Genomic DNA, 23,709 nt, shown 5'->3' with positions numbered 1-23,709 from the left:
CCCTTCTTCCTCATGCTCTCTCTAGATAATTAAGATCTCTGATTTTATGGTTTTCTCTTTCATAATAGGCACTGCAGACACTATGAGCAAGCCGCCAAGTCTCCTTCACACACACACGCACACACACACACACACAAATATGCATATGCCTTCATACACACACTCAGATGAATGCATGCACCAAACAGCTAAATCTCCAACTGGGATGAATGTCCTCTCATTCTCTCTCTGTCTCTCTCTCGCTTATACTCTCTCCTGCACACACACACACACACACACACACACACACACACACAGACAAGGCGAGTCAGGATATTTATGTATTTTTGCTTTTGTGTATTTCTCAGTGGTGCCAGCATGCAGGGTGACTTACAGCAGGGTGCAGAATGAAAGCGAGCAAGGGGGGTTAGAAGCGGTGTTTTCTGTACAGCTCAGACTCGTCTGGCTCTGCTCGAGCCTCTCGCTGCTTCAGCTCCCTGCAGACTGACACCCGACTGCTACAGGGACTCAACCGTGTACTACTACAGCAACAGGGCACATACAGCAGCCAGTTACACAGTCCAGATTAATCACGGAAATAGTATTTCACCATTTCTTTCTCTCAGACTGTGTTTGTTTCCCTGACTCCCTCCACCTTTTTACTACCACATGTTTAGCTGCTTTCATTCTCCTACAGTGAATGAAAGAAAAAGAAATGACTAATGCCACAATGTAAAAATACCACTGTTACAAAGTTCTTGTATTAATACAGCTATTAAAGTACATAGTACTTGGTGTGGCTTTGGTGTCAGGAGGTAGAGCGGGTTGTCCACTAATCAAATGACTGTTGGTTTGATACCTGGCTCCTCCAGTCTGCATGTTGAAGTGCCCTTGAGCAAGATACCGTACCCCACATTGCTCCTGTTGCTGTGCCATGTGTATAAATGTGTGTGATGAATGAGATATGTAGTGTAATTGCGGCTACTAGAAAGACACTATATAAGTACAGTCCATTTAAGTATTAGAGGTACTTTACAGTAAAATATTAAATGTAAAAGTACTCATTTTACGAAATGGCTTCTTTAATATCATTATATCTGACATCAGTTCCTTCTTTCATGAGAGATCTGATACCGTAAAACTTTAATATTCATTTAACCACTCAATTTGTATTTAAGAACAACACATCTTAAGTGAAACAACCAACAATCAAACGGCAAACAGAAATAATAAAAACAATTAGACTGATAAAAAGACAGTGGGTAGTAAAGCTTTAAAATCTCAAAGGGCAATAAGAGAGTCTATCTTTAAGGCAGTTCATTCCATTCAAACGGTGCATTTAAGTTATCACGTAGAGAGATGTGAGGTGCGTGATGTGAGAGCTTTAGAGATGAATATCATGAGATGATTATCCATCCAAATGTATCACAACGGAGAGCGGTGATGAATACGGAATTTGTCGTTAGTGATAAAGCGTAACACACTGTTATAAACATAATTAAACTGCTGAAGAAATGAAGGGGCAGTCTGACAATACAGAATGTTCCCCAACCCTTTATTTTATAATATATTGGAGTATAGTTATTGATGAACATTTAAGCAGCATTTTAATGATGCAGGTGCTTGGTGAGGTGGAACTAATTTTACTTAATGCACTGTTGGGAGCTTGATCTATAACAATGCATTACATTTTATATGTTGATCATATATTTTGTAGGTCAATCTTAGGAACTAGTAGCTGTCATACAAATGTAGTGGAATAGAAACTACAATATTATACCTGAGTAACACTTGAGTAAATGTATTTTGTTACTCTCCACCACTGCTCTTCTGTCTTTCTATCTCTATCCTGCCCGCCTGCGTCTCTCTTTCTGCCGAAACACTTTCCAATCTCTTCTCTCGGTATTCAATTTTGTTCTTTTATTCCCCCATCGTCCGTAGCCCATTCCCTCTGTGTCTTTTTTCTCTCTCATTCTCCTTACTTCTATCACAGCTTTCCATCTCCATCCTCCCACCCCACTCACCTTCCCTTTGGAGTATAGATGCTGTAATCTTCACTGTCTAATGCTGTCAATAGCTCTCAATAACAATGAAATAGCACCGGTTCCATCCCATCATTGATGAAGGCATAGCCTCAGTTAGGATCTTATTCGTCATCATGGCAATCTGCTTCTTGGTAATAGCCAATCAGATGGCGCCTGTGAAATGCAGTGCTCCCATGATAGGTTCCCCATTGTTTTGATTGACCGCACCTGAGGGCCTGCCACTTCAGCTGTGCTCGATCAATACGCCATCACACTCACACAAGGTAAGCGCATACCCATACATGTCCTGGAATAAACACACGGCTCTGGCACGCCTCACACACACACACTTTGCTGAAGAGTAAATTGAGAAAGAGACCACTTGCGTGGGGTGCAAACAGAATACAGTAGTAACCAGAAAAATGGAGTACTGCGTGCGGCACAATGCACAGCTGTGTGACAGCAGTGTGCTGTAGTGATCTCACTGTGTGCTCGGAATAATCAGCTGTTGCGTAACTGTCTCTGTTGTACATGTTGGCAATGTGTGCCAATATGACAAAAGCGTAGAATGTTTAGATGCATTCATTATTTATTGGCACCTTTAAAACACCAGTGTGTAGGATTCTGTGGCATCTAGCAGTGTAGTTGCAGACTGAAAACCCAATCCACTCACCCTCCTTTTCCAAAAGCAAGGTTTTTCAGTTATGAGCTACTGTAGAAATATTGTAGACCCACGGCATCTGTAGATATAAAAGGCTCATTCTAAGGTAACAAAAACAAAACAATTCTTATTTACAGCTGATTATACATTAATGAAAACATATCTATGCATATTATGTTCCATTTCTGCCATATTCTGCTCCCTAAATCTTGTAACATACCAAAACAAGATTAATTTATTGAAAACAATGAGTGGGAAAGAAAAAGTACTCCCACCGTGTGCCTGTTATTCTATGTTGTGTCACACATACAGATGGCATGCATAAGCCCTGCCTCTGCTAATTTTGAGCTGCAGTAACCATAATGAGAGCAACACAGCCATCTGCACAGTATGGCGCATGCTATTAGTATTGCAAACATGTTCGCGCGCACGCTTGCCCACCCTTTGACACAACAAACCCGAGAATGACAGACATGTAAAGTTTGCAGGAAGAAAGGGAGGTCAGTAATTGCATAGAGAGCAAAGAGGAAGAAAAAAAAAAGGAGGAAAAAGGGAGAAGGATGGTTGATTTATGAGTCGTGACGAGGGATTCAGAGCACAGGGTTGCAGATCTTTTTTAGTGTGCTTTAAACATCAAAGCTAAACAAACGTTGGAAAGGTGAGTGGAAGAGGGGAAAAAAGACAAAATGAAGATCTCAAAGTGAAAAGGCGTGCGGAGGGATGTTCGTTCAACACAGTGACCGACAATCCACATTATCTCCTCTTTGATGTACACATAGTGTATGCACAAACACAGCGCCAGCTCATTTCCAAACCCCATGTGCATTTGTTGGGGTTAAAGGTCAGCCTTCTACCACTCCAGCGCTCCCTTGTTTACAGCTGCAAGGGTCAATTGAAGGCCATGAACTGACTCTTTCAGCTGTCTGTCAGAACTGTCCAAAGCTCAGACTGGTGAACCAGACGTTCGAAACGTTCCCAGGTCAACAACCCACACCACCAACGGCAACAACAGCAGCACCACCCCTCCCTCAACCTCCCTGCCTACCCGTCACACAACACTTCTTCCTCTCGCCTCTGTCCTCATCCCTCCCCTCATCTCTCCATCCTTTCACACTCTGCCTTGTCAGGTTGTCAGTCAGAGCAAGGCTTTGTCACTCCTTGAGACGGCTGCTTAGCACCAGTGGAGCTCAGCTGAGCTCTCCGTGTGTGCTTTTTTTTGTGTGTTTGTGTGTCTGTCTAGAGGTGAGGGTGAGGGTGAGGGTGAGGGTGAGGATGATGGTATGGTAAACATATAAGTGTGTGTAGGTGTATATTGAATAGATGTGTGTATAGTCAATGCAGTTTTCTTTGTACCTGTAAATTTCAGTGTGTGTTCAGTTAGTCTTTATAGTATTTTGCTTATGTGTATGGTTGCATGGATACATATTGTGTAGATGTGTATTTGCTCGGACACGTGTGCCAGTTGTTTTGTGTGATTTTGCCTTTGTATTATTCATATCATTCAGATCTCTTCAAGGTTGAGTCATGTCACTTAAATGTTAGACCTTCCACATGAATAGAGATGTGTGTATGCATGGGACTGTGCTGCCTCTGTGATATGACAGTGAACATTTTCATTGCTGAGTATGAATGTCCATTGTATGTGCTGTCAAATTCTTCAGGTTCTCCCGCTACATGGGAGAAAATGTGACAGAGCAAACTGAAGATAAGCTGCAGGATGACAATAAAAAGAGATCTAATGCCAGCAGGATGATTACATGTCCAGTAACGTGCAGTGTGTCCTCCGCTCCTGCAGGTGGTGGAACAGGCAGCCAGCAGACCATTCTCCATGAGGAGCAGTAGAAGATGCCGGCTCTGCCAGCACTGCTGCTGTCAATACACTTCCTCTCCTTCCTGCTAGTCACCATGCCGCCACGCTCCCTCAGTCAGGCCCCCTTACTCTCCTCCGTCCGCATGGGTGAGTGGTGATCCATCCCTCCATCCCTACTGGATCAAAAAGTTTCTCTGCATACTTCAATGGTCTGATTTATTTGTTCTTTCCCACTTTGGTCAATACAATGAGAGATCACAGCAATCCCAAATTTGCTCTAATAATACACCTCTTGGTGCGAGTGATTGGCAGATACAATCTTATCTAAGTCTTTCTGATCTACTGTAGATATGCAGGTAAATAGACTTGTATTTGTATAGAGCTTTTCTGGTCTACCGACCACTCAAAGCATTTTTACAACACTTATCACATTCACCCAATCACACAGACATTCATACACTGATGGCAGAAGCTGCCATGCAAGGTGCCAACTCATCAGGAGCAATACAGCCCTTCCTATCCAAAGTACTCATGATGATGCTAAGCTCACACGCTCACACACCAACGGCACAGCCATCGGGAGCAATTTGGAGTTCATCTTGCTTAAGGACACTTTGACAACAACTGAGGGAGCTGGGAATCAAACCAGAAGCTCTCTGATTACTACATGACCCGTTCTACAGAGCCGGCCCGGGAATAAAGTGCAAGAACAAGAGTAGAATTACTACAAAAAAGCCTTCATCAGGAGCAGGATGAGCTGTCTGACACCTGCAATCATGCCACTATCCTTTATTATTTTATTTTTTTAGATGTTTTAAGTGTCAGTGGATCTCCTGGATTCAGGTGTAAGATTACAGTATCAAAAATGAGAAATATATCTGACTAAACTGACTAATGCACACAGAAGTTAGTTAGAATAATGTAAACATATTACAGACTAAAGGACTTGAGCTTTTAAGTAACTTAATCAGAACTACAAACACTGGGTGGAATTGTGCCGAATACCAATTAGTAACATTTGCCAGCTCAAACAGGGTTATTTTGATAACTAACTTCACTGAGGCCAGATCCTATCAGCCCAAATTATTTAATATGTCAACACATAATAATTACAGACAAATTGCAGCATATATGCATATTTTCCAAAAATGTCAAACTATTATTTTAATGTATGATTTTTTTCCCAATTGCTCGCTTACATGAACAAGATCACATCTCTTCAGTCCTCCAACGACTGATGGTTGTGATCCCCCTATCAACACCACCAACACACATTCCCATCCACACTTGAGCACGGGTTTTCCACCTCTAACCCTAACCTAACCGTCACCTATCTCTCCTCCTCTCCTCTTCTAGCGGCAATCCTGGATGACCAGTCTGTGTGTGGGCGCGGGGAGCGACTGGCGCTGTCCCTGGCCAGGGAGAACATCAACAGCGTGATGGAGGGTCCGGCCCGAGCCCGAGTGGAGGTGGACATATATGAGCTGCAAAAAGATTCCCAGTACGACACTACTGACACCAGTGAGTGGAGCCGATGTATGCCAAAGACGACCAGTAGAGCAGATTCACTCAACCCATCTGAGTGATAAAAGTCCAGCTAACTCCATTAGTACAATAGTCTAATTAGCCAGGCAAAAAGTGGACACTAAAAATACCAGTAGATATTATTAGTAATATGCAATATGAATATTAATAGTGACCAGCACAGAGAAGAAAAGAACCGCAGTCCACTTAATACTGCAGGATTTATTCCACTTAAGAAGGGTGCTTTTTAAAAAAAAAAGAAAAAAAAAAGATAATTATATTTTCTAAAACGCTGCCTTTTGTGAGCAAAAACCTTAAATGATGACTAAAATGATAAAACCACCACCACTTTCATGTGATTAGGAACCAGAAAGGGCTTGTGCTGATTAGTTTACATGTCATTGGAGACTGGTAATGGGCCACTAAGCCTGTCTCATTAAAAACAGTGGACCAGTGCCCTCTAGTAACAGCTGGCACCATCTACTCTGCAGGCCATGACAAAAACAAATCATCAAATACTAATACAGATCAGCCATGCAGGCCAATAGGATCCACTCCATGAAATTTGTATTGATGTACAGAGTTGAGACTGAATGTTTGGAGTCTGCAAAGACAGAAGGAGAACTACTGAGACAGAGGCTCCTTGCTCCTATTCTAATAGGTCACTAACCCTGCCACAAGCCACTGGCAAAATGTCTGTGTGCTTGAGAGGGGTTGTGTACATATGTGCTCGAATTGCAGGCGTGTGTATGTGTCTTTGTGTGTGTGTGTGTGTCCTTGACCGATGGGCAGGAGACTCTGACAGGCTTGTTTGCTCACAGCGTTTTTTGGTCTCTGGATCAGAGAGCTCATCATCTTACAGCTACGACTGTCTGTGGCACGCTTGCACGCACCCAATCGCACACACCATGCGCACACATTTACACATGTATGCACTCACATCCTTTTCTGCAGACACAGATACACGTTCACACACGTGCGCGCGCGCACACACACACACACACACACACACACACACACACACACGGACAGACAGTGGCAGGGACTGAGGAGAACTAATTGGGATGAATTCAAATACCAACCAAATATACCAGCAGGAAAAGAGCTTTAAGATGATGAGAATAACACGGTAAGTTACCAGACTAATTTCTGCTGTATCCGACAAAGCATTTTTCAGGTGAGTAGACAGAAAACATCAATAAAAAAATGAACTCACTGCCTTTTCAAAAGATACTGTACAAAAGCAAGTATTTCGGTATGCTGAGGGAAGAAATCCCTGAGTACATAACATGGTCAATCTTTTGTCTGTTATGGATAATAATCAATAAATACGCTCATTTATTGTTTTTTTTGCCTGCAGTTCCAAGAAAAGATTGACACCACTCGCACATCTGTATGCTCAATATGAAACTTAGTGTAGCTTCATATTCATCGTGCAGACAAGAGAAAGAAAGCGAATAATCGTATTTCCAGAGGTCTTCCTTTAAAGGTGGGATCAGTCATATTGGAGTAAGCTAGTTGATATATAAAGATATCTGATGGCCTTAGAGCATGAATCCTATCTGTTGTGTTGTGTAGCTTGCTCAGAGCCACTTTGTTTCCCATTTCCCATAACCCCAAATGTCAGCATTTGACAACCTTGGAATGAGACTCAACAATCAGCTATGTTTCTATAGTAAGACTGACTCAACCTTTAAGCATGTTCTAGTTTTTTTTAATCACTTTTGGTGTGTGTGTCCGTTGCAGCAGTTGATCAGACTACAAGCCAGTCAATTAGTCAAATATAAGAACATAACCTCATTTATGCACATAGTCAACATAATGGAGACATTTCAGACATCTGCAAAAAGAGCAAATGTCAGGCACTCTCATGTAGAGGTGTAGGAGTATGTTGATACGGTTTGATAAATTCTTTATTAGTTACATTTCAAAAATCAGACAGGTGATTTTTGACAGGGTTCAAATGAAGAGATCATTCCTGAGCCTAACCTTTTTTGCTTTCATTCAGTGATGTGTCCTAAAAGATGGCAAATAATAATGAGTAAATGGGTAAACAAGGTGATTGCCTCAAATAAAAACATACTAAAAATCACTGGTTCTTAAACTGTGGTATAAGTACCACTGGTGGTACGCACCCTCCTTGTGGTGGTACTTGAAGATCTCTGAAATAAATTCATTTAAAAACATATTATACTATAAAAATACTACGCTGGAGTGTTATTTAAGCCTGATACGTAGTTACTTTCATGTAGGTAGAGCACTCGCATACATGTGTGATTAGTTATGAGCTAAAAATCTGACGTTAACTTAGTGATTGGAGGTAAAATGAGTGCTGCAATCGTGGCTCCAAAGAGGAAATATTAGACAGAGAAGTGCAGATTAGGAGCAACACTTTTCCACCAAATCAGCTCTGGTTCTGTTCAAGATTCAACAACAGTGAACAATAATCTCTAAAAATGTTTAAGGTCTTGCTCTATATTTAGCGCTCTATGTTTGTAGGTTTTACGGTGAAAAACTGTCAAACCATGACAGTAAAAGTCTGTAAAATATGCCATTAAGTTTTACAGTATTTTAGTGTATAATTTACAGTTTTTAATATAAAATACTACTGTATGAATTCCCTTAAAATGACATATAAATAAAGGTTTTTAAAAACCTCATGACATTTTATGGTCTTTTGCTGTCATGGTTTGACAGTTTTTCACCATAAACTCTACAGACAATGTCTAGTGTAGAATAAACCTGCCTTCTGTGTGAACGGTCTGTAGCCAAACAGGGTTGACTGTATTTTATGGTGGTACATGGAGAAGCAAATATTTTCTGAGGTGGTACAGGGGCGTTAAAAAGTTTGAGAAACACTGCTATAAGTAAATGTTTGTATGTTGACAAATGTATCACAAAAATGGTCTGAAAATGTCTTCACATACTTCTGGATATAGTGGAGATGTTTGTTGTTGCTTGGTGTTTTTTGAGCAGTGAAATGCTTGAATATACTGCATACTGAATTATCGAGACAGTGTTTTTTTTTTTTTTTGAGCCAGTCCTGGGGAAAGTAGTTATTGTAATAAATAAATGTGTAAAAAGTAATTGTGCAAACTGGCTTTTGTTAAATGAAGGCAATCATCAATCTGTTTGTGTACTTCTGACTCTAGACGTGTAATTATACCAAACTGTCTTGTTTAAAATTGTTTAAACAAGTAAATAATAGCAGCAAGTAACCCCTGCCCTGCTGTAGTCCTTGGAATGTTTATCTCATAATGTTTATTATCACAAAATCAGATTATAATGTGACAGATTGTGCTACTTAAATAGAATAAGTGGTTAATATGAAATCATGATGCACCTTTTTTGCAGTTTTCACTGCAGTTTGAATTTCCACACTTTCCCCAGACTGCAGCCCTACTGTATGCCAGCTCTGTGCTGCCATCAAAATGAAGCAGAGGAAAAGGTGTGTGCCTGCATATTCACTGTTTATTTTTCCTTTTTACCTTTTATCAGTGTGTCAGATTCTACCCAAAGGCGTCGTCTCTGTGATAGGTCCCGCCTCCAGCCCCGCCTCTGGCTCTACTGTCAGTCATATATGTGGCGAGAAGGAGGTGAGTGTGGAAGACAAACACACACAGACATGTACGAATCTGTCTCTGTGCCATGTGTGCGTAGACATCAAGGACTGCTTTGCCTCTGACTTACTACTCCTCCTACCCACATAGACATCGTGATGAATGTGTCTTGAGATTTGTTTTTTCCTTGCCCACTGAATTTCATCTCGTATAATTAACCGTCATCCACTTCTTCTTACTGTTTTCTCCTTTCTTCCCGTTGTCTTTTATCTTTGGGTCTCTCTCTTCTCTGCCTCTGCCATCCTTCTTATCTCTCTTTTCACCCTGTAGCATCTCTAATGGATCTTCCTTATTCACAGTTTTTTTTGTTGTTGTGTGATTTTCTAAGGGAAGTTCATCTCGACACATCCAATTGCCTTGCCTTCCCTAATGCCTCTCCTCTCCTCTCCCTTTTTGTCAGATCCCTCATATAAAGATTGGTCCGGAGGAAACTCCACGCTTGCCGTACCTGCGCTTCGCCTCTGTCACTCTGTACCCTAGCAACGAGGACCTGAGCCTGGCCATAGGAGCCATCTTGCGCTCATTTGGTTACCCCTCAGCCAGCCTGGTCTGTGCAAAGGCTGAGTGTGAGTACAAATGCACTGTTTTTATAGTTATAAAATGCATTATGTGTGACTGCATGATCGTATTTGTGTTTTTCAGTCACAAGCTTATTCACCTACTATATGTGTGTTTGGGTGTGTGTGTGTGTGTGTGTGCAAATGCCTCTGTGGGAGTGTTGGCACGTTCACACTGTTTGGGCGGATATGACTTTTTTGCGCCTTTGGACACTCATCTTGACAGTCTGGTCATAAAGTTCTGTCTGTTGTCAGAGTTCAGAACATGGCTCATGCTGCAGCCTTCCTATTTATTACTCATGCTCTTGCACACTGTCTCTCATCCACCTCAGAGGGTTGTAAGGGCCAAACCAATTTAATAAATATTCATTTTTGAAACGCTTTCCAGTCGTGGAGGAACTTAGGGGATGTTTGATTTAACTTGCTAGGCACTCAGAGAGCTTTAACATCACAGGGGATTGGGGGCTTAGTCACTAGTCCTCTTTATTTTCATTTTGAAAGAGTGCGTTATTGATTTATTATGCACTGCCCTATCGAGAGTTGCAGGAATTAAAGGGCTTGGTCGGTTGGTGGCTGTAGTATTCAAACAAAGCTTTGTGAATACATGACAGAATACACCCTGTGCTGCAGGAGGGGTCAAAATCCAAACTTTTCCACTGGATAATCTCCTGCCTTTATGTCTAGTCCAGAGTGAAACTGAACCGGGATGAGTTGTTGTGCAGCTGTTGACTGATCACACCGGCCAAGTAGAACCATAAAAGACCTGAAGGTCAATTACAAAAAGAATAAGTGGGAGCATTGACGCCTTTGAACACTTCTCATAGCAGTGTGAAGAGGGTAGACTCTGAAAAACAAAAAGCTGACATTATGAAAAACTGATTCAATCGGTGAGATGTTTTCATTATCTCCCCAGCAGTTAACCGGCCTCCCTGCTGCTTCCTGAAAGTAAGCTGAATTCCTCGTGGACTTGTCATTTCATTGAGCTAAAAGATCTTTGAAAATGGCATCAGACATTTTTTTTTCTTTCCCCATTTTTGATCATCAGTTGAATGTGTGTATATAGGAGACTTGACTTTCACTGGGCTTTTTCCTCTCACAGGAATTAGAAGCAACACATAGCCCGATAGTTACTTGGTGGAGACACTGAGGGGTGTGTGTGTGTGTGTGTGTGTGTGTGTGTGTGTGTGTGTGTGTGTGTGTGTGTGTGTGTGTGCACACGTGTGTGTGTGTAAAATATATTTGGCTTGAAGGTGATCTATACAAGGTTATCACACTCAGACTCTGACCCACTTGGCTGCGCTATCTATCGCCATGGAGCTGGTTGCCATGGCTGCAGAATAGGTGCTAACTGCCACTCAACAGGCTTGTTCCACACGCTGAACAACTGTGTGGGTGTGTGTGGCACAGCGTGTGTGTTTTTATCTATTGTATATATATACTGTATATATATATCATATCTATTTTAATCTCGGTTCACTGTTTGTGTATTTGTTTATGTATGCATGCATGTGTGTGTGTGTTGTTGCCCTTGAATGTACTGTATGCCGCTACATGTGTGAGAGGATTTTGGGGTATTTGTATGATTGTGTTTCTGTGTGCGCGGCTCTGCTGTGGCGCTGCAGAGGTTCAACATCAGACAATGTTTACCACCAGTGCACTTGTTTTATTCATCTTGTTTACCCCAGTGTAGAGTGGTGTGTTCAAGTGAAGTAGACGTTCTCTTTTCTTTTTTTTTTTCTTTTTGTCAGTGAGGCGACTAATGAGTGAAGTCACACATCTCATTGACACCCACTGTGCACACATCCTAATTAAGCGACTTATTTAGAAAGCGGTCATTGTTGCAACAGCATGTTAATGGCGTTAACCTAATTTCTCCCTCTTTAGCCCACGCGAGTAGCGGTTTATAGATATTCTGTTAAATGAGAGTGAGTCCGAGATTTTGGGTCATTTCCGACGTATCCTTCTCTCACTACGCCTGGGTCACAACGTTGCTATCTGAGCCTAATTCCATTATGCAGTTTTCATGAGATGGATGAGGTTAAGGACAGCGAGAGGGAGAGACTGAGCGCAAGGAGGAGGAGGAGATGGTGGCGGCGGCGTAAGAGCGAGATGGATAAAGACAGAGAGAGGTAACTAGAGCACAGGGCTAAGACGAGAGACAGAGAGGTTAGAGCTTATGTGTGAGAGAGCGAATATGTGAAAGAAGGAGAGTGAGAGAGGAGGGGAGAGGAAGCTGTAAAGTGCATTGATTTTTTTCCCCCCTCCTTCCTCAAACTAATTAAAGTTTTGGCCTGGTTCAGTGATTACCCCACTGCTTACAGAGGCTTTCTCCTGCTGAAGGGCTCTGTGCGCTACCTCTTCCCTCCTCCTCCTCTCCTCCCTCTCCCCTTCCCCCCTGTCCCCAAGATGCCTGCCCCACCACTTATTTACATAGCTAGGGGTGCTTTACTATGGAATTACAATTAGGAAGCAGCAGGGCAGACTTTCTAGTAAAGGCTCATTCCACGCACAATGTCAAGTGAGTCTTGACTGCCATTGGTTATACTTATATTCAAGAGGAATTCACTTGAAGTGGCTGAATTGTCTTAAGTACTGTATTTCGGTCTTTCTTCTCCTGCATTTCTGCTCCTGTTTCTGTCTATAGTTTTGTTTTGCAGAATTCTTGCATCTCCAGTTTTCTTATTTATTTTAGGTATTCAGTTTTTTTGAACACATACTATTTCACTCAAAATACATGCATAACTGAAATAAGAGGAAATAAAATATTGATGGATGAGACAAACAGACACAAAATGAATTATAAAGCACTCAAGGAGCCTACCTGCACCGAGGCTTCAAACCTCTCTAAATTTATTATTCTATTAATAGAAAATGTTTAGAAATTTGTCATGCTGATTGGCTGATGGAAGGCATAAATTTTGGAGAACACTGTCTGGGAACATTAAACTTTGTACAAAGATTCTGACTCACGAGCACCACGTTATGTTGACTGGGTTATATATACACTTATTATCTTTTGCATTTGCACAGTGCATTTAAACACTATGGAAACCTTCGAACATATAGGAAAACACGAGAACGTCCGCATGCTTTTGTGACATCAAAACTCTTTTGGTCTAATATACACCTTAAACAAATGTGATGTGAAAGACTTGCAGCACACAGACTGAAACGCAGGAGGCATCTTGTGTCTAATATTTGTGGTTGGTGGTTAAATATTTTTGTGGAAAAACCATAATATACATGAATTATTTATGTCCTAAGGAGGAGGGGATCTTCACAACTTTTTGGGCTTGTCCAAACATTTTACATAAAACTGGCCCATAGCCTAACTAACAAAATCTGTCAAGTTCATGTTGAGATGTTGCGTTATTCTGTTAAACAAACATATGGTACTGAAGACAAAACCCCTTTGGCGGAGGTCATACTAGATAGAACTAAGTCCTACAGAGAGAAACCCAGTAGACTCCATATTATATAATGTTTCATTTCCTGGAGCTTTAGACAAACCATCGATCATGTTTCGCAAAATGAGACAAATATATGGCCATCTGAGAACAAATCACACAAGGTTTTCACAGGTCCTGCAAAGCTTACACTTTGAAAATATGAGTTGCGTCTACTGATACAGACATTGATATGCGCCTCGGCTCTGCTTTGGCTCTGCCTCAGGCCTGCTGAGATTGGAGGAACTGGTCCGCCGCTTTCTCATCTCTCGGGAGACGCTGTCAATCAGGATGCTAGATGACAACCTGGACCCTACGCCGTTGCTGAAGGAGATCCGTGACGACAAAGTGGCTACCATCATCATTGACGCCAATGCTTCTGTCTCCTATCTCATCCTCAAGAAGGTCAGCCCTCAAACATCAATGCATTCTTCAGTGCCGCCCACATGTGTGCAATGTGGAGTTACCCTTGTATACAGTAATCGCAGTAACACTCTTTAATGTACTCATTTGGGAAATTCAGGTTACAGTCATAAAGGACGTGCGGAGCTTACCATCTGGAAAACAATAAAACGACTCCCTCAGAGTCCCGCAGGCTGCACATTTGTTGTCGTAACAGAATTAACATGTATTTTTACCTTCTCTGTCCCCCGGAGCTGCATAGGAAACAATATTTATTCATGTCTGCCTGCAACAATCACTTACACTCTTAAGAAAGTATTTGACAAAAGAACATTTTGCTGGGACGTGTTGCAGATGTTACCCAGGCTTGTTCTGATTCACGGTACGGCCTGTAACGCCGATAGCCAGCGCAGTGAGTCACGGTTTGAATGCGTATGGGATGATTTCGCTGGGCAAGTTGGAGCGGCTCTCCGCCCTCAGCAAAATGTCCTAGTGTTAGCCTGATGATGTAAAACTGTGATTAACGTATGCTCCCTCTCTCTCCTCCTCTTCGCTTCCTCCACATCCTCTCCTACTTTGTCCCCCAACTGTCTCCTTTGCTCTCTGCCTCTCAATAACACTCCTCCTTTGCCCTCTCCCTCTCTCCCTCCATCAATCTTTCTATATCTTCCCTTATTCTCTCTTTCAACATTCTGTATCCCACCTGCCTCTTCTTTATTTTTCCCTCTCACTCTCTCTTTGTCTTTGTCCTACAGGCATCAGAGCTGGGGATGACGTCAGCATTTTACAAGTACATCCTCACCACCATGGTAAGAGCGTACCATTTCTACCCCCTTTCCTCTCTTCGGCCTTCTGAGGCTCCATTTTCAATCGCTCCTCTCACCTGCCGCCTCCTGTCCCCTTTATGAGCGAGCAAAGGTGCTAAGGCGGAGAAAGAATGAGATAAAGGGAGAAAAGAGAGGTGACAGAGAGAGAAAAGAGAGAGGGGAGATGAAGGATGAGGAGAGGGGATGAGAGAGAAAAGACCAGAGAAGTGAACATGCTGTACAAAGATGTGGAAGTGCAGAGGAGGATAGCAAGAAAAGAAAAGAAAAAGGGAGTCTGGGGTGAAGGTGATGACAAACTTGTCGTGCTCCTTTTCTTCTGCCACACACCGCCTTCCTTATGCTTCTGGTGGTTTCATCTGCCTCTTTGATATACTCCCCTCCCCTCCTGCCATTTGAATAAATCTGTCACTTTATGCTGTTTTATTTGTTTCTCTCCTCTCTGCCCTCTGTACATGATGTGCTTTAGATGTCTTGTGTATATTTCAGTGGAGATTTTCTGGAGTCATTTCCATCACCCTCTCCTTCCCCTGTATCACTGTTTCCCCTCTTTCCTATCTGTCTATATATCCTTTTTAGTCCCTCCATCAGAGATTAGATGTTGTCACTCCCCGCAGCCTCTGCTTTTTCTTCATCACACTCTGCTATGCACAGTATTTGTCAAGATTTGATACACTGTCAACATTGTCACTCACCTGAATTTCTTGTCACTCTCTCTTTCTTCCTCCTCCCACCTTTCCAGGACTTCCCACTACTGAGACTGGATGATATAGTGGATGAGCAGTCCAACATTGTGGGTTTCTCCATGTTTAACACCACCCATCCCTTCTATTTGGAATTCATCAGGAGCCTCAACCTCTCTTGGATGGAGGGCTGTGACCTAACATACCCCGGCCCTGCGGTCAGTCTCGCTGACACTCGAGTATTTATGCATGCGCACGTTCAAGAGTCATTTTCAAAGCTTTGTTTATATGCCACGTAACATTAAGGTACTTTATTCCTCACTCTGATTCATGGAGCAGTTAAAGAGATTCAGCTAGTCTTTTGCTTGTGTTTAATGGGTATTGATGTATCCATCTGTGTTTCCTCCCCACTGGTTTACTCATACCTCACATCTCTTCTCTCTCCTCTTATTTTCCCTGCCCCACTACTTCCATCCCTGTTAACCATTCAATCATCTGTCCTGGCACCTCTCTCCTCAACGCATCTTCCCCCTTGACTCCCTGTCTTTCCTCTTTTTGTTTCCATCCCTCCCGCCTTTTCCCCCTCTCCATTTCTTTCTCGTTTCCCCTCCTCCTTCCACAGCTCTCGTCAGCGCTGATGTTTGACGCGGTGCATGTGGTGGTGGGGGCAGTGAGGGAATTGAACCGCAGTCAGGAAATCGGAGTGAAGCCGCTCAGCTGCACCTCACCTCAGATCTGGCAACACGGGACCAGTCTTATGAACTACCTGCGCATGGTAAATGCTTAATAAATGCAACATGTATTGTAAAACCACCTATGTATGCTCGTACACGTGTACATGCATACATCATGAGAAACAAAGGTAAGATGTGAGCTGGAAGTCTCAGTTGAATTAAATGTTTCATTCTTTAGATGTGAATTTTTGATATTCACTTCCATTGTAGCATCTACTGTGTGTATCGGCTCCATGTGTTATCATCATCGTCAAGATGTTTCGTTTTTTTTTCAAGGAAACAGTTATTTTAATTATGGATTAAAACTGATACATATTTGATTAATTTATAAATCCTTTAGTCAGTGAAATTTAAACTAATGGTAAATAGATAGATACTTCATTGTGTATGAGGAAATTTGTTGCCGCAGTTTGTACAAACATAAACACGCAGGTACATAGAAACATAGAAACGCTACAACATTTCTCATACCCGTAGCTCCCATACATTGTGGTTACCGGGGTGCTCTGTTAAAGTGACATCTTTAGGTTAGAAAAACAAACAACAATTACTTAAAACGAAAATTAATGAATCAATCAATTAATTGATTAACAAAAAATGTATTGGGATCAATTTAATTGATTATTGATTAATCATTTGAGTCATTTTTAAAGCAGAAATGCCAAATATAGCTTGTTCCAGACAATAACATGTGAGGATGTCTTTGTTGTATGCCACAGTAAAACAGAATTGTTGTGTTTTTTGAAATGATACTAATCATAACTGGCAGATTAATTAATAATGATAATAATAATAATTCCAGCCCTACTTCAAAATGTCTTTCTTATTGGACCAACAACTCAAATATTTTCAATTACTAATGATACGAATCAGAGAAAAACAGAAACACTACAGAATGTACAACTAGCAAATATCTGACATAATTAAAACGATTATCTCTTCTCAGAAATGCAATTAATTTTGTCCCGATTGACTTACTGATTAATGTGTACAGTACAGCTACATTTTGTATCACCCTCATCTCATGTTTTGTGTCTGTCTCTTGTTACCCTTTGTCATCTCCCATCTCTGTTTGTCTGTGTGTCTCTCTCATCGACGACCTGTTGTCAAGGCAGCCTGAGCCCCATCCCTCATTGCCTCCGCCCCATCGGCCCGACATCTGCCTTTGTTAGTCAACATCATGGTGTGCTCCATCTTCAGCACCGTGCGAATCCATCATAGATCTCTCTAACTGTGCCAGCACCTGGGTTTTGGAGAGGCAGAGCTGAGCTGTGAGGTGCAGTTCTGTGTCTTATTAGGGAGCTGTTGACTCTTTTTGCTGCTCTATCTGAGCCTCTCTCAGTCACTTTCTCCTAGTTGATCTAAAACTGATCATCCATGTCTGGTCCAGCCTCAGGCTCTGTCCTTCTAGCTCTTTCTTTCTTTTTGTCTTTCACCCTCTCTTTCCTCCTAGTCACTGTCAATAGCACCCGTTTGCCTTTATTTCTCATTCATTGTTTCTACCCACTCTCCTCTCATTTTCTTTTCTGTCTTTCTCCACTTTACCCTTCTTCTGTCATACTCCGTCACCTCACTCTTCCCTTCTGCCTGCCAGGTGGAGTATGATGGTCTGACAGGACATGTGGAGTTCAACAGCAAAGGTCAGAGGACCAACTACACCCTGCGGATCCTGGAGAAACACAGAGGAGGCCACAAAGAGGTCAGGAGTCAAATATTATCACGCAGCAGCCAGGTCACTTTACCCACAGGCTTTGGGTTAGTTACAGGTCACGCATCTGGTTTCACAATGCCAGGGGAGGCATTTAAAACTAAGGTCAGCCTCATCACAGGCTCCACAGATAGTAGTCAAATATCAAAGTTGGCTTCATGCATTTCACCTGATAGCACTGTGGTGTAACCCACCATCAGATGTGGTTCATGTAGTCGCTGCAAGCGCATTCACTTTATCTGAAGGCTATTGGAATACATTATCTGCTTGTATAGTCCATCAATTTCCTTTTATTTTATTGAATGGGTGCTAAATTTTATAGCAGCTCTGCAGAATCAAGGACAGCGTAACTATTGTGTTTTGTTTTTCTTTGTTTCTTTTTGCCACAGATGGATTTTGACTTTTCTGATGTAAAAACACACAAAAAATAGATTTTATTTACGGCTGATTTATTTTCCTCTCATGTCTACAAACAATGACATTAATTTGTTGGAATTAGTGTTTGCTGTTGGCCTCAAGCTCAGTACAGAGTGTACAGTATGTGCAGATAGATCTTCATCTCCGCTCATCCTATATATAATACTGTATATAATACTCATATGGACTCCTTGTCTGTTGTAGAACTGGATCAGGTCTTGCAGTTGAACCAGAATAAGTGGTATTTTTTGTGTTTTGACACCACAATTTGAAAACAATTAAATATTATTGCGCTAAAAAAGATTATTCCAAACATACCTGCTCCTTTCTTAGAAACACTCTGCAACTCCTTCACATTGTTATTGTACATATTTCTGAGCAGCAAGCTCGAGTCAAACAATCAGTTGAGTTTGAGTTCCATTTAGTGCAGAGCGATAAATCAATATCATTGTCTACAGCCTTTCTGTGGAATTGTGTTGTGACAATATGGTTGGATGGTTACATCCTATTGTTGTTTATATGAATCAATCCAACCAGCAAGATTAAAAACTACCAAGTGTTTGAGAGCATTGGCTAACATTAGCCATCATAAGCTTACAAAAGCAAATGCGATACAACAGCCAAAAGTATTTTCAGAAAAGATGCCAATTCAAAAACACATGCAGTAATCTGGAAACGTGCTGCAGAAAGCCAAAAAAAAAATGAAAATAAAAAGCAAAAGCACAGTGCAAATACAGAAATGATGTAAAATCAAAAACACACAAACCCTGAAAACAACAGAATTCATGTCCAGTCGACACAAAGGAAGTTCTCCAGTGTCGTGTTGTTGTATTGTTTCTGTACATGCAGTGTGTTTGCTGTTAATGTTTTGGCTTTCTGCAGCATGTTTTTTAATTTGCAGCATTTCTGTTTGTTTTTTTCCTGTAACTGCAGCGTGTTTCTCCTAATGAAAATGATTTGGGTTGTTGTAGCATGTGTTTGTCTTTTGTCGACCAATTAAACCTGAAGCAGCAAAACCCCCGAGTGTACTGATGTTTCCTGTTTTATTGCTTTGATGAACTTTTTATTTGTAATTGTGTGTCATTTCTTCTTCTCAAAGTTACACAGTCTCGCTTTTGGTGTACAAATGAACTTTTAATTAATTTTCTCATTTTATCCTTGTCATTAGTTACAAGCCACAACAACTTTGTTATTGGTATTTGGACAACCAAAATAAAATGTTGTTAGACCCAGGTGTTTAGGACTACCATTGTTCTGTCAATACAGACTCAGTGAACATTCAGAAAGAAAAGTGAGGGAAGATTTTCGCTGCGTTTTCACCTGCATTTCAAAGTCAAGATTTAATGAACCATAGTACACACATCCCTGCTGATCCAGACTGAGGGAATTACGTTGCGGTTCATTGACTGGAGGAAACTCTCTTCACCTTCCCTTAATATGTCTTACTGCTTTCCCCACTAACACATTTGTGCCACCAGATAACTATACTTAAATCTGGAGTTAGGTTGTGATAATTAACACTTTAACTCTGCCTACCTGTCTGCACAGCTGCACCCACACTGTAGGCAGGCAGTGGTTGTTCACAGAGAAAAGACCACTCTTAAATGTCAGGGCAGGATAAAGAGTGTCATAGAAAAACTGTGATTCTGTCTAAGGAATTACCTCTCTTCTGACCTCTTGAAAGATGTACAGTAATATCTCCTAAAGAAATGCTTCTGCGAGCAGCCGTTCCACCCCTGCACACTGGTTAAGTCATAATCACACGTTTATGTACCTAAGCGACTTTACTGTCTCCATTAAAATGGAAATATGTGAACTGTTGCTTTATGCAATTTAAGAAAGGTGTTAGTAAAGGAAAATAGACATGGCAATGAAACTCCCGATCATGAATGCTTTCACTTTGCCATCTTGTCCCAGCTCATTGCTCTGCTTGTAAACAGCAATTTTTTTTTTTTTACAATGCATGGTACTACATGTACGTAAGTGAATTGCTCCAGTGGGGGCAATTAAATCAATGTGCGTATTCAGTATGTAACAGTATGCAAACCAAAGCAAAGCATAAAATACTCAGCATGCAAAGGTACTCTATAAAATAGCCAATTGTGTTAATGCACTTACTGAAATACTTATTTGCTATAGATGGTGTGTAGCCTGCCACAACTGTAAAACAGTTGCAGTGAAGTCAGAGCTAAACAGTACATTATTCATCCAACAATAGCCATTGATTTTCACTCGCTTTCTCCTCTCTGTTAGATCGGGATCTGGTACTCCAACAACACCCTGGCAATGAACTCTACCAGCCTGGATATTAATGTCTCAGAGACGCTGGCAAACAAGACACTCATTGTCACGACCATACTGGTAAGGTCACAGTTACCTTCTGGAACACCACGCTGGTGAGGTCAGAGTTGTTTTTGTGTTGCCACGCAGGCAGTGCCGCAGCTCATGCTGTGTTGTGGTCTGTTTCTGCTAATTTTGCTGTCACTGTAGCTGTCATAGCAACTGACAGAGCACTGAGAGAGATGTGTCACTAAAGAGAAACTGCCAAAACTCTTGCCAAAACACTACAAGTTGCCTCCTTCTGGTTTGAGTGTTTGAGTGGAAAATCAATAAATCCCTTACATGATGCTGCCGCATCATCTTCAGGTTGGTCTAGATGTGTAAAAACACTTTATACAGTATGTTTGTCTGCGTCTACGTATCTTGGTTCAGTTCCTTGGCTCTCTCACTTACTTCTGCAGCCATTTTATGTATTTTAAAAGGAGCACTACAGCAGTCTGGACATCCATAATGTTGGTGGACTCACAAGAGACAGATTTAAAAAAAAAGAATGGTCTAAATTGATTCTACAGAAGCCAAGATATCCTGACTTTCAGTCCAGAGTATTGGTCAAGCTCCAAAAAAACTGAATCCTACAATCCCCCTGATGAAACTGTATATATAATCTTTTTTTGTTAGACTCTCCCTACCTAGTTATGTCTCATGTCTTTAAAACTCAATGCCCCAGTTTACAGGCTCTCCGGCACAACTGTTTTGACAGAGCGAGTAGTACAGTACTCCACATGACGAATAAACTGATTTGATGTGTTAGATTGGTGGGGTTCCCTTTTTAAATACATTATATTTTGTTTCAGTAGAGACTCAAAATGCTTTAGAGAGAGTTGCATTTGAAAATATGCTTTCTTTCACAGTTGCTAATAGCAACTGTTGCTATAATAGCTGTCTTAATGGAATAATTTGATATTTTAGGACTTTCTTGCCAAAAATGGATGGACACAATTAGAACATTGATATCACTCATGTCTGCACAGTAAATGAAGCCACAGCCAGCTGTGAGTTAGCTTATAGCACAAAGACTGAATAAAACCTGTGATGCAGCCTGGACTGTACTCTGTCAAGCAACCTACAACATGTTAATTAGGAAGATTTAGAGGTGGTGTAGGTGGATTTTGTTAACATCTGATAGAGGCAGGCAAGCTGTTTCACCCTATCTGTGCTAAACTAAGATAATCACCTCCTGTTTGTAGATTCATTTTTTTAAAGAACAGAAATGAGAGTGGTTATTGATCTTCTCATCACTCTCCTCCAAAAGTGTCGAAGTATTCCTTTAATGTATCATTGGCATAACAGTAAATTCTTTGCAATGTGAGCTTTACATTTCAGTCAATAAACCGTCCTTAATTCAGACCCCTCATGTTTTCCCAAATGTTCAGGAGAACCCATATGTGATGCGCAAAGACAACTACCAGGACTACCAGGGCAACGACCAGTATGAGGGCTTCTGTGTCGACATGCTGAGGGAGCTGGCAGACATCTTGAAATTCTCCTTCAAGATTAAGCTGGTGGATGATGGGCTGTATGGGGCTCCAGAGCCCAACGGCTCTTGGACTGGCATGGTTGGAGAGCTAATAAACAGGGTGAGTACTCTCCCTCTCCCCTGCCTTCCTCCCTCTCTCTCTCGCTCTCTCTCTTTGTGTCTCAAAAAGACACACAAAACACAGAAACATGCTCAAATGTTTGAAACACTGTCTCTACAACCAGTAACTTAGAGTGAACACACACGCATACACACTCAGACACTCACAATGTAGCCCCAAACCACAACTCTGCTGTAACTTCCCATGTCTCAAATTGCCCTCAGAGGGGAGTAAGACTCTTATCTAGGACAAAAGCTGACTTGATAATTCCCCAAAAGAGAGTGGTAGCATTGCCTAAAATTGTCTGCAACATCTTTCCTCGCAGTCCTCCTTCCCAGCCTATCCCCCCTCTTTCTCTCTCTGTCCAGGCCTAGTGCACCTCTGACAGACACTCTGGTTGAAGGAGGCTAATGAGAGCCCCTCTCTGCTTAATTACCATACGGTATACTTCAATTACCAGACTGTGGTCCCTGTGTGGGGCTTGCCACACTGGTGCTCCCCCAGCTCTCCATGCTTCCTCTCCCTCTATACCCTCCCCACTGCCTGATCACTCAGCTCTAATTAGCAGCCCATGTTCATCAATTAGCTTTTAATGGAAGAGATGGAGGGAGGCAGAGCGACCAGAGACCTGCAAGGTTTTATACAGGTGGAAAGACCAGCCACCCAGTGCTTACTTGCAATTAGCCTCATTTGGATGGTGCATAATGTGTGTGTGCGTGTGTGTGTGTGTGTGTGTGTGTGTGTGTGTGTGTGTGTGTGTGCGTGTGTGTGTGTGCGTGGGCCAGAGGGAAAGGGACAGAGTGCACGTCTGTATGTTTTTCCAAATGTGCTTTCAAGTGCATAGTCCAACTTCTCATTTTTCATTCGGGAAGTCAACATTTTATACAAACAGAGCTCTCATGTACCCAGTGCAGCATCAAGTGTCTTTCTATTTTTGCACAGTTACCTGACCGCTTGTCGTTTTTCTCTCTGACTCTCGACTGCTGCCTCTATCTCTCTCTCTCTCTCTCGCCCCCACGACTATCTATCTACCTATCTATCTTTGTCAATCCTGCAGAAAGCAGACCTGGCTGTGGCAGGCTTCACCATCACGTCCGAGAGAGAGAAAGTTATCGACTTCTCTAAGCCGTTCATGACCCTGGGGATCAGCATCTTGTACAGAGTTCAACTGGTGAGGGTGTTATCTGGGCCTGTAGGGCACCTGCTGGCTGATACCCACGACAGATCTTGTGTTGGATTTCATTTCTTTTGTTTGAGGTGCTTTTAAAGCTGGCAGGGTCACACAGAAGAAGACAGCCCACGCTTCTTAAACGTATCTTAAGAAATCAGACTGAATATTACATAATGGTTGATCTCATCTGTTGAAGCTAAGGGCTGTTTGTGTATGCTGTGTCCACAGTGAA

At 41.8% G+C, this 23,709-nt stretch overlaps 1 protein-coding gene across 2 annotated transcripts in view; it reads left to right on the top strand.

Moving 5' to 3' along the window:
* Window positions 1–23,709, top strand: part of grik5 (glutamate receptor, ionotropic, kainate 5) — a 78,838-nt gene that overhangs the window by 43,683 nt on the left and 11,446 nt on the right. For both annotated transcript variants that reach the window (XM_010735086.3, XM_019261295.2), the window contains exons 4-15: window positions 4,460–4,621; window positions 5,831–5,995; window positions 9,497–9,594; window positions 10,019–10,184; window positions 13,848–14,026; window positions 14,779–14,832; window positions 15,590–15,748; window positions 16,153–16,305; window positions 17,859–17,963; window positions 20,643–20,750; window positions 22,103–22,306; window positions 23,364–23,477. In XM_010735086.3, coding sequence (XP_010733388.2) covers window positions 4,510–4,621; window positions 5,831–5,995; window positions 9,497–9,594; window positions 10,019–10,184; window positions 13,848–14,026; window positions 14,779–14,832; window positions 15,590–15,748; window positions 16,153–16,305; window positions 17,859–17,963; window positions 20,643–20,750; window positions 22,103–22,306; window positions 23,364–23,477 — 1,617 coding nt within the window. In that variant the 5' untranslated portion in view covers window positions 4,460–4,509. The remainder of the gene's footprint in view (window positions 1–4,459; window positions 4,622–5,830; window positions 5,996–9,496; window positions 9,595–10,018; window positions 10,185–13,847; window positions 14,027–14,778; window positions 14,833–15,589; window positions 15,749–16,152; window positions 16,306–17,858; window positions 17,964–20,642; window positions 20,751–22,102; window positions 22,307–23,363; window positions 23,478–23,709) is intronic.

This window comes from Larimichthys crocea, chromosome XVI (assembly GCF_000972845.2).
Source record: "Larimichthys crocea isolate SSNF chromosome XVI, L_crocea_2.0, whole genome shotgun sequence".
NCBI lineage: Eukaryota > Metazoa > Chordata > Actinopteri > Sciaenidae > Larimichthys > Larimichthys crocea.
This window is presented reverse-complemented; position numbering and strand designations above follow the sequence as displayed.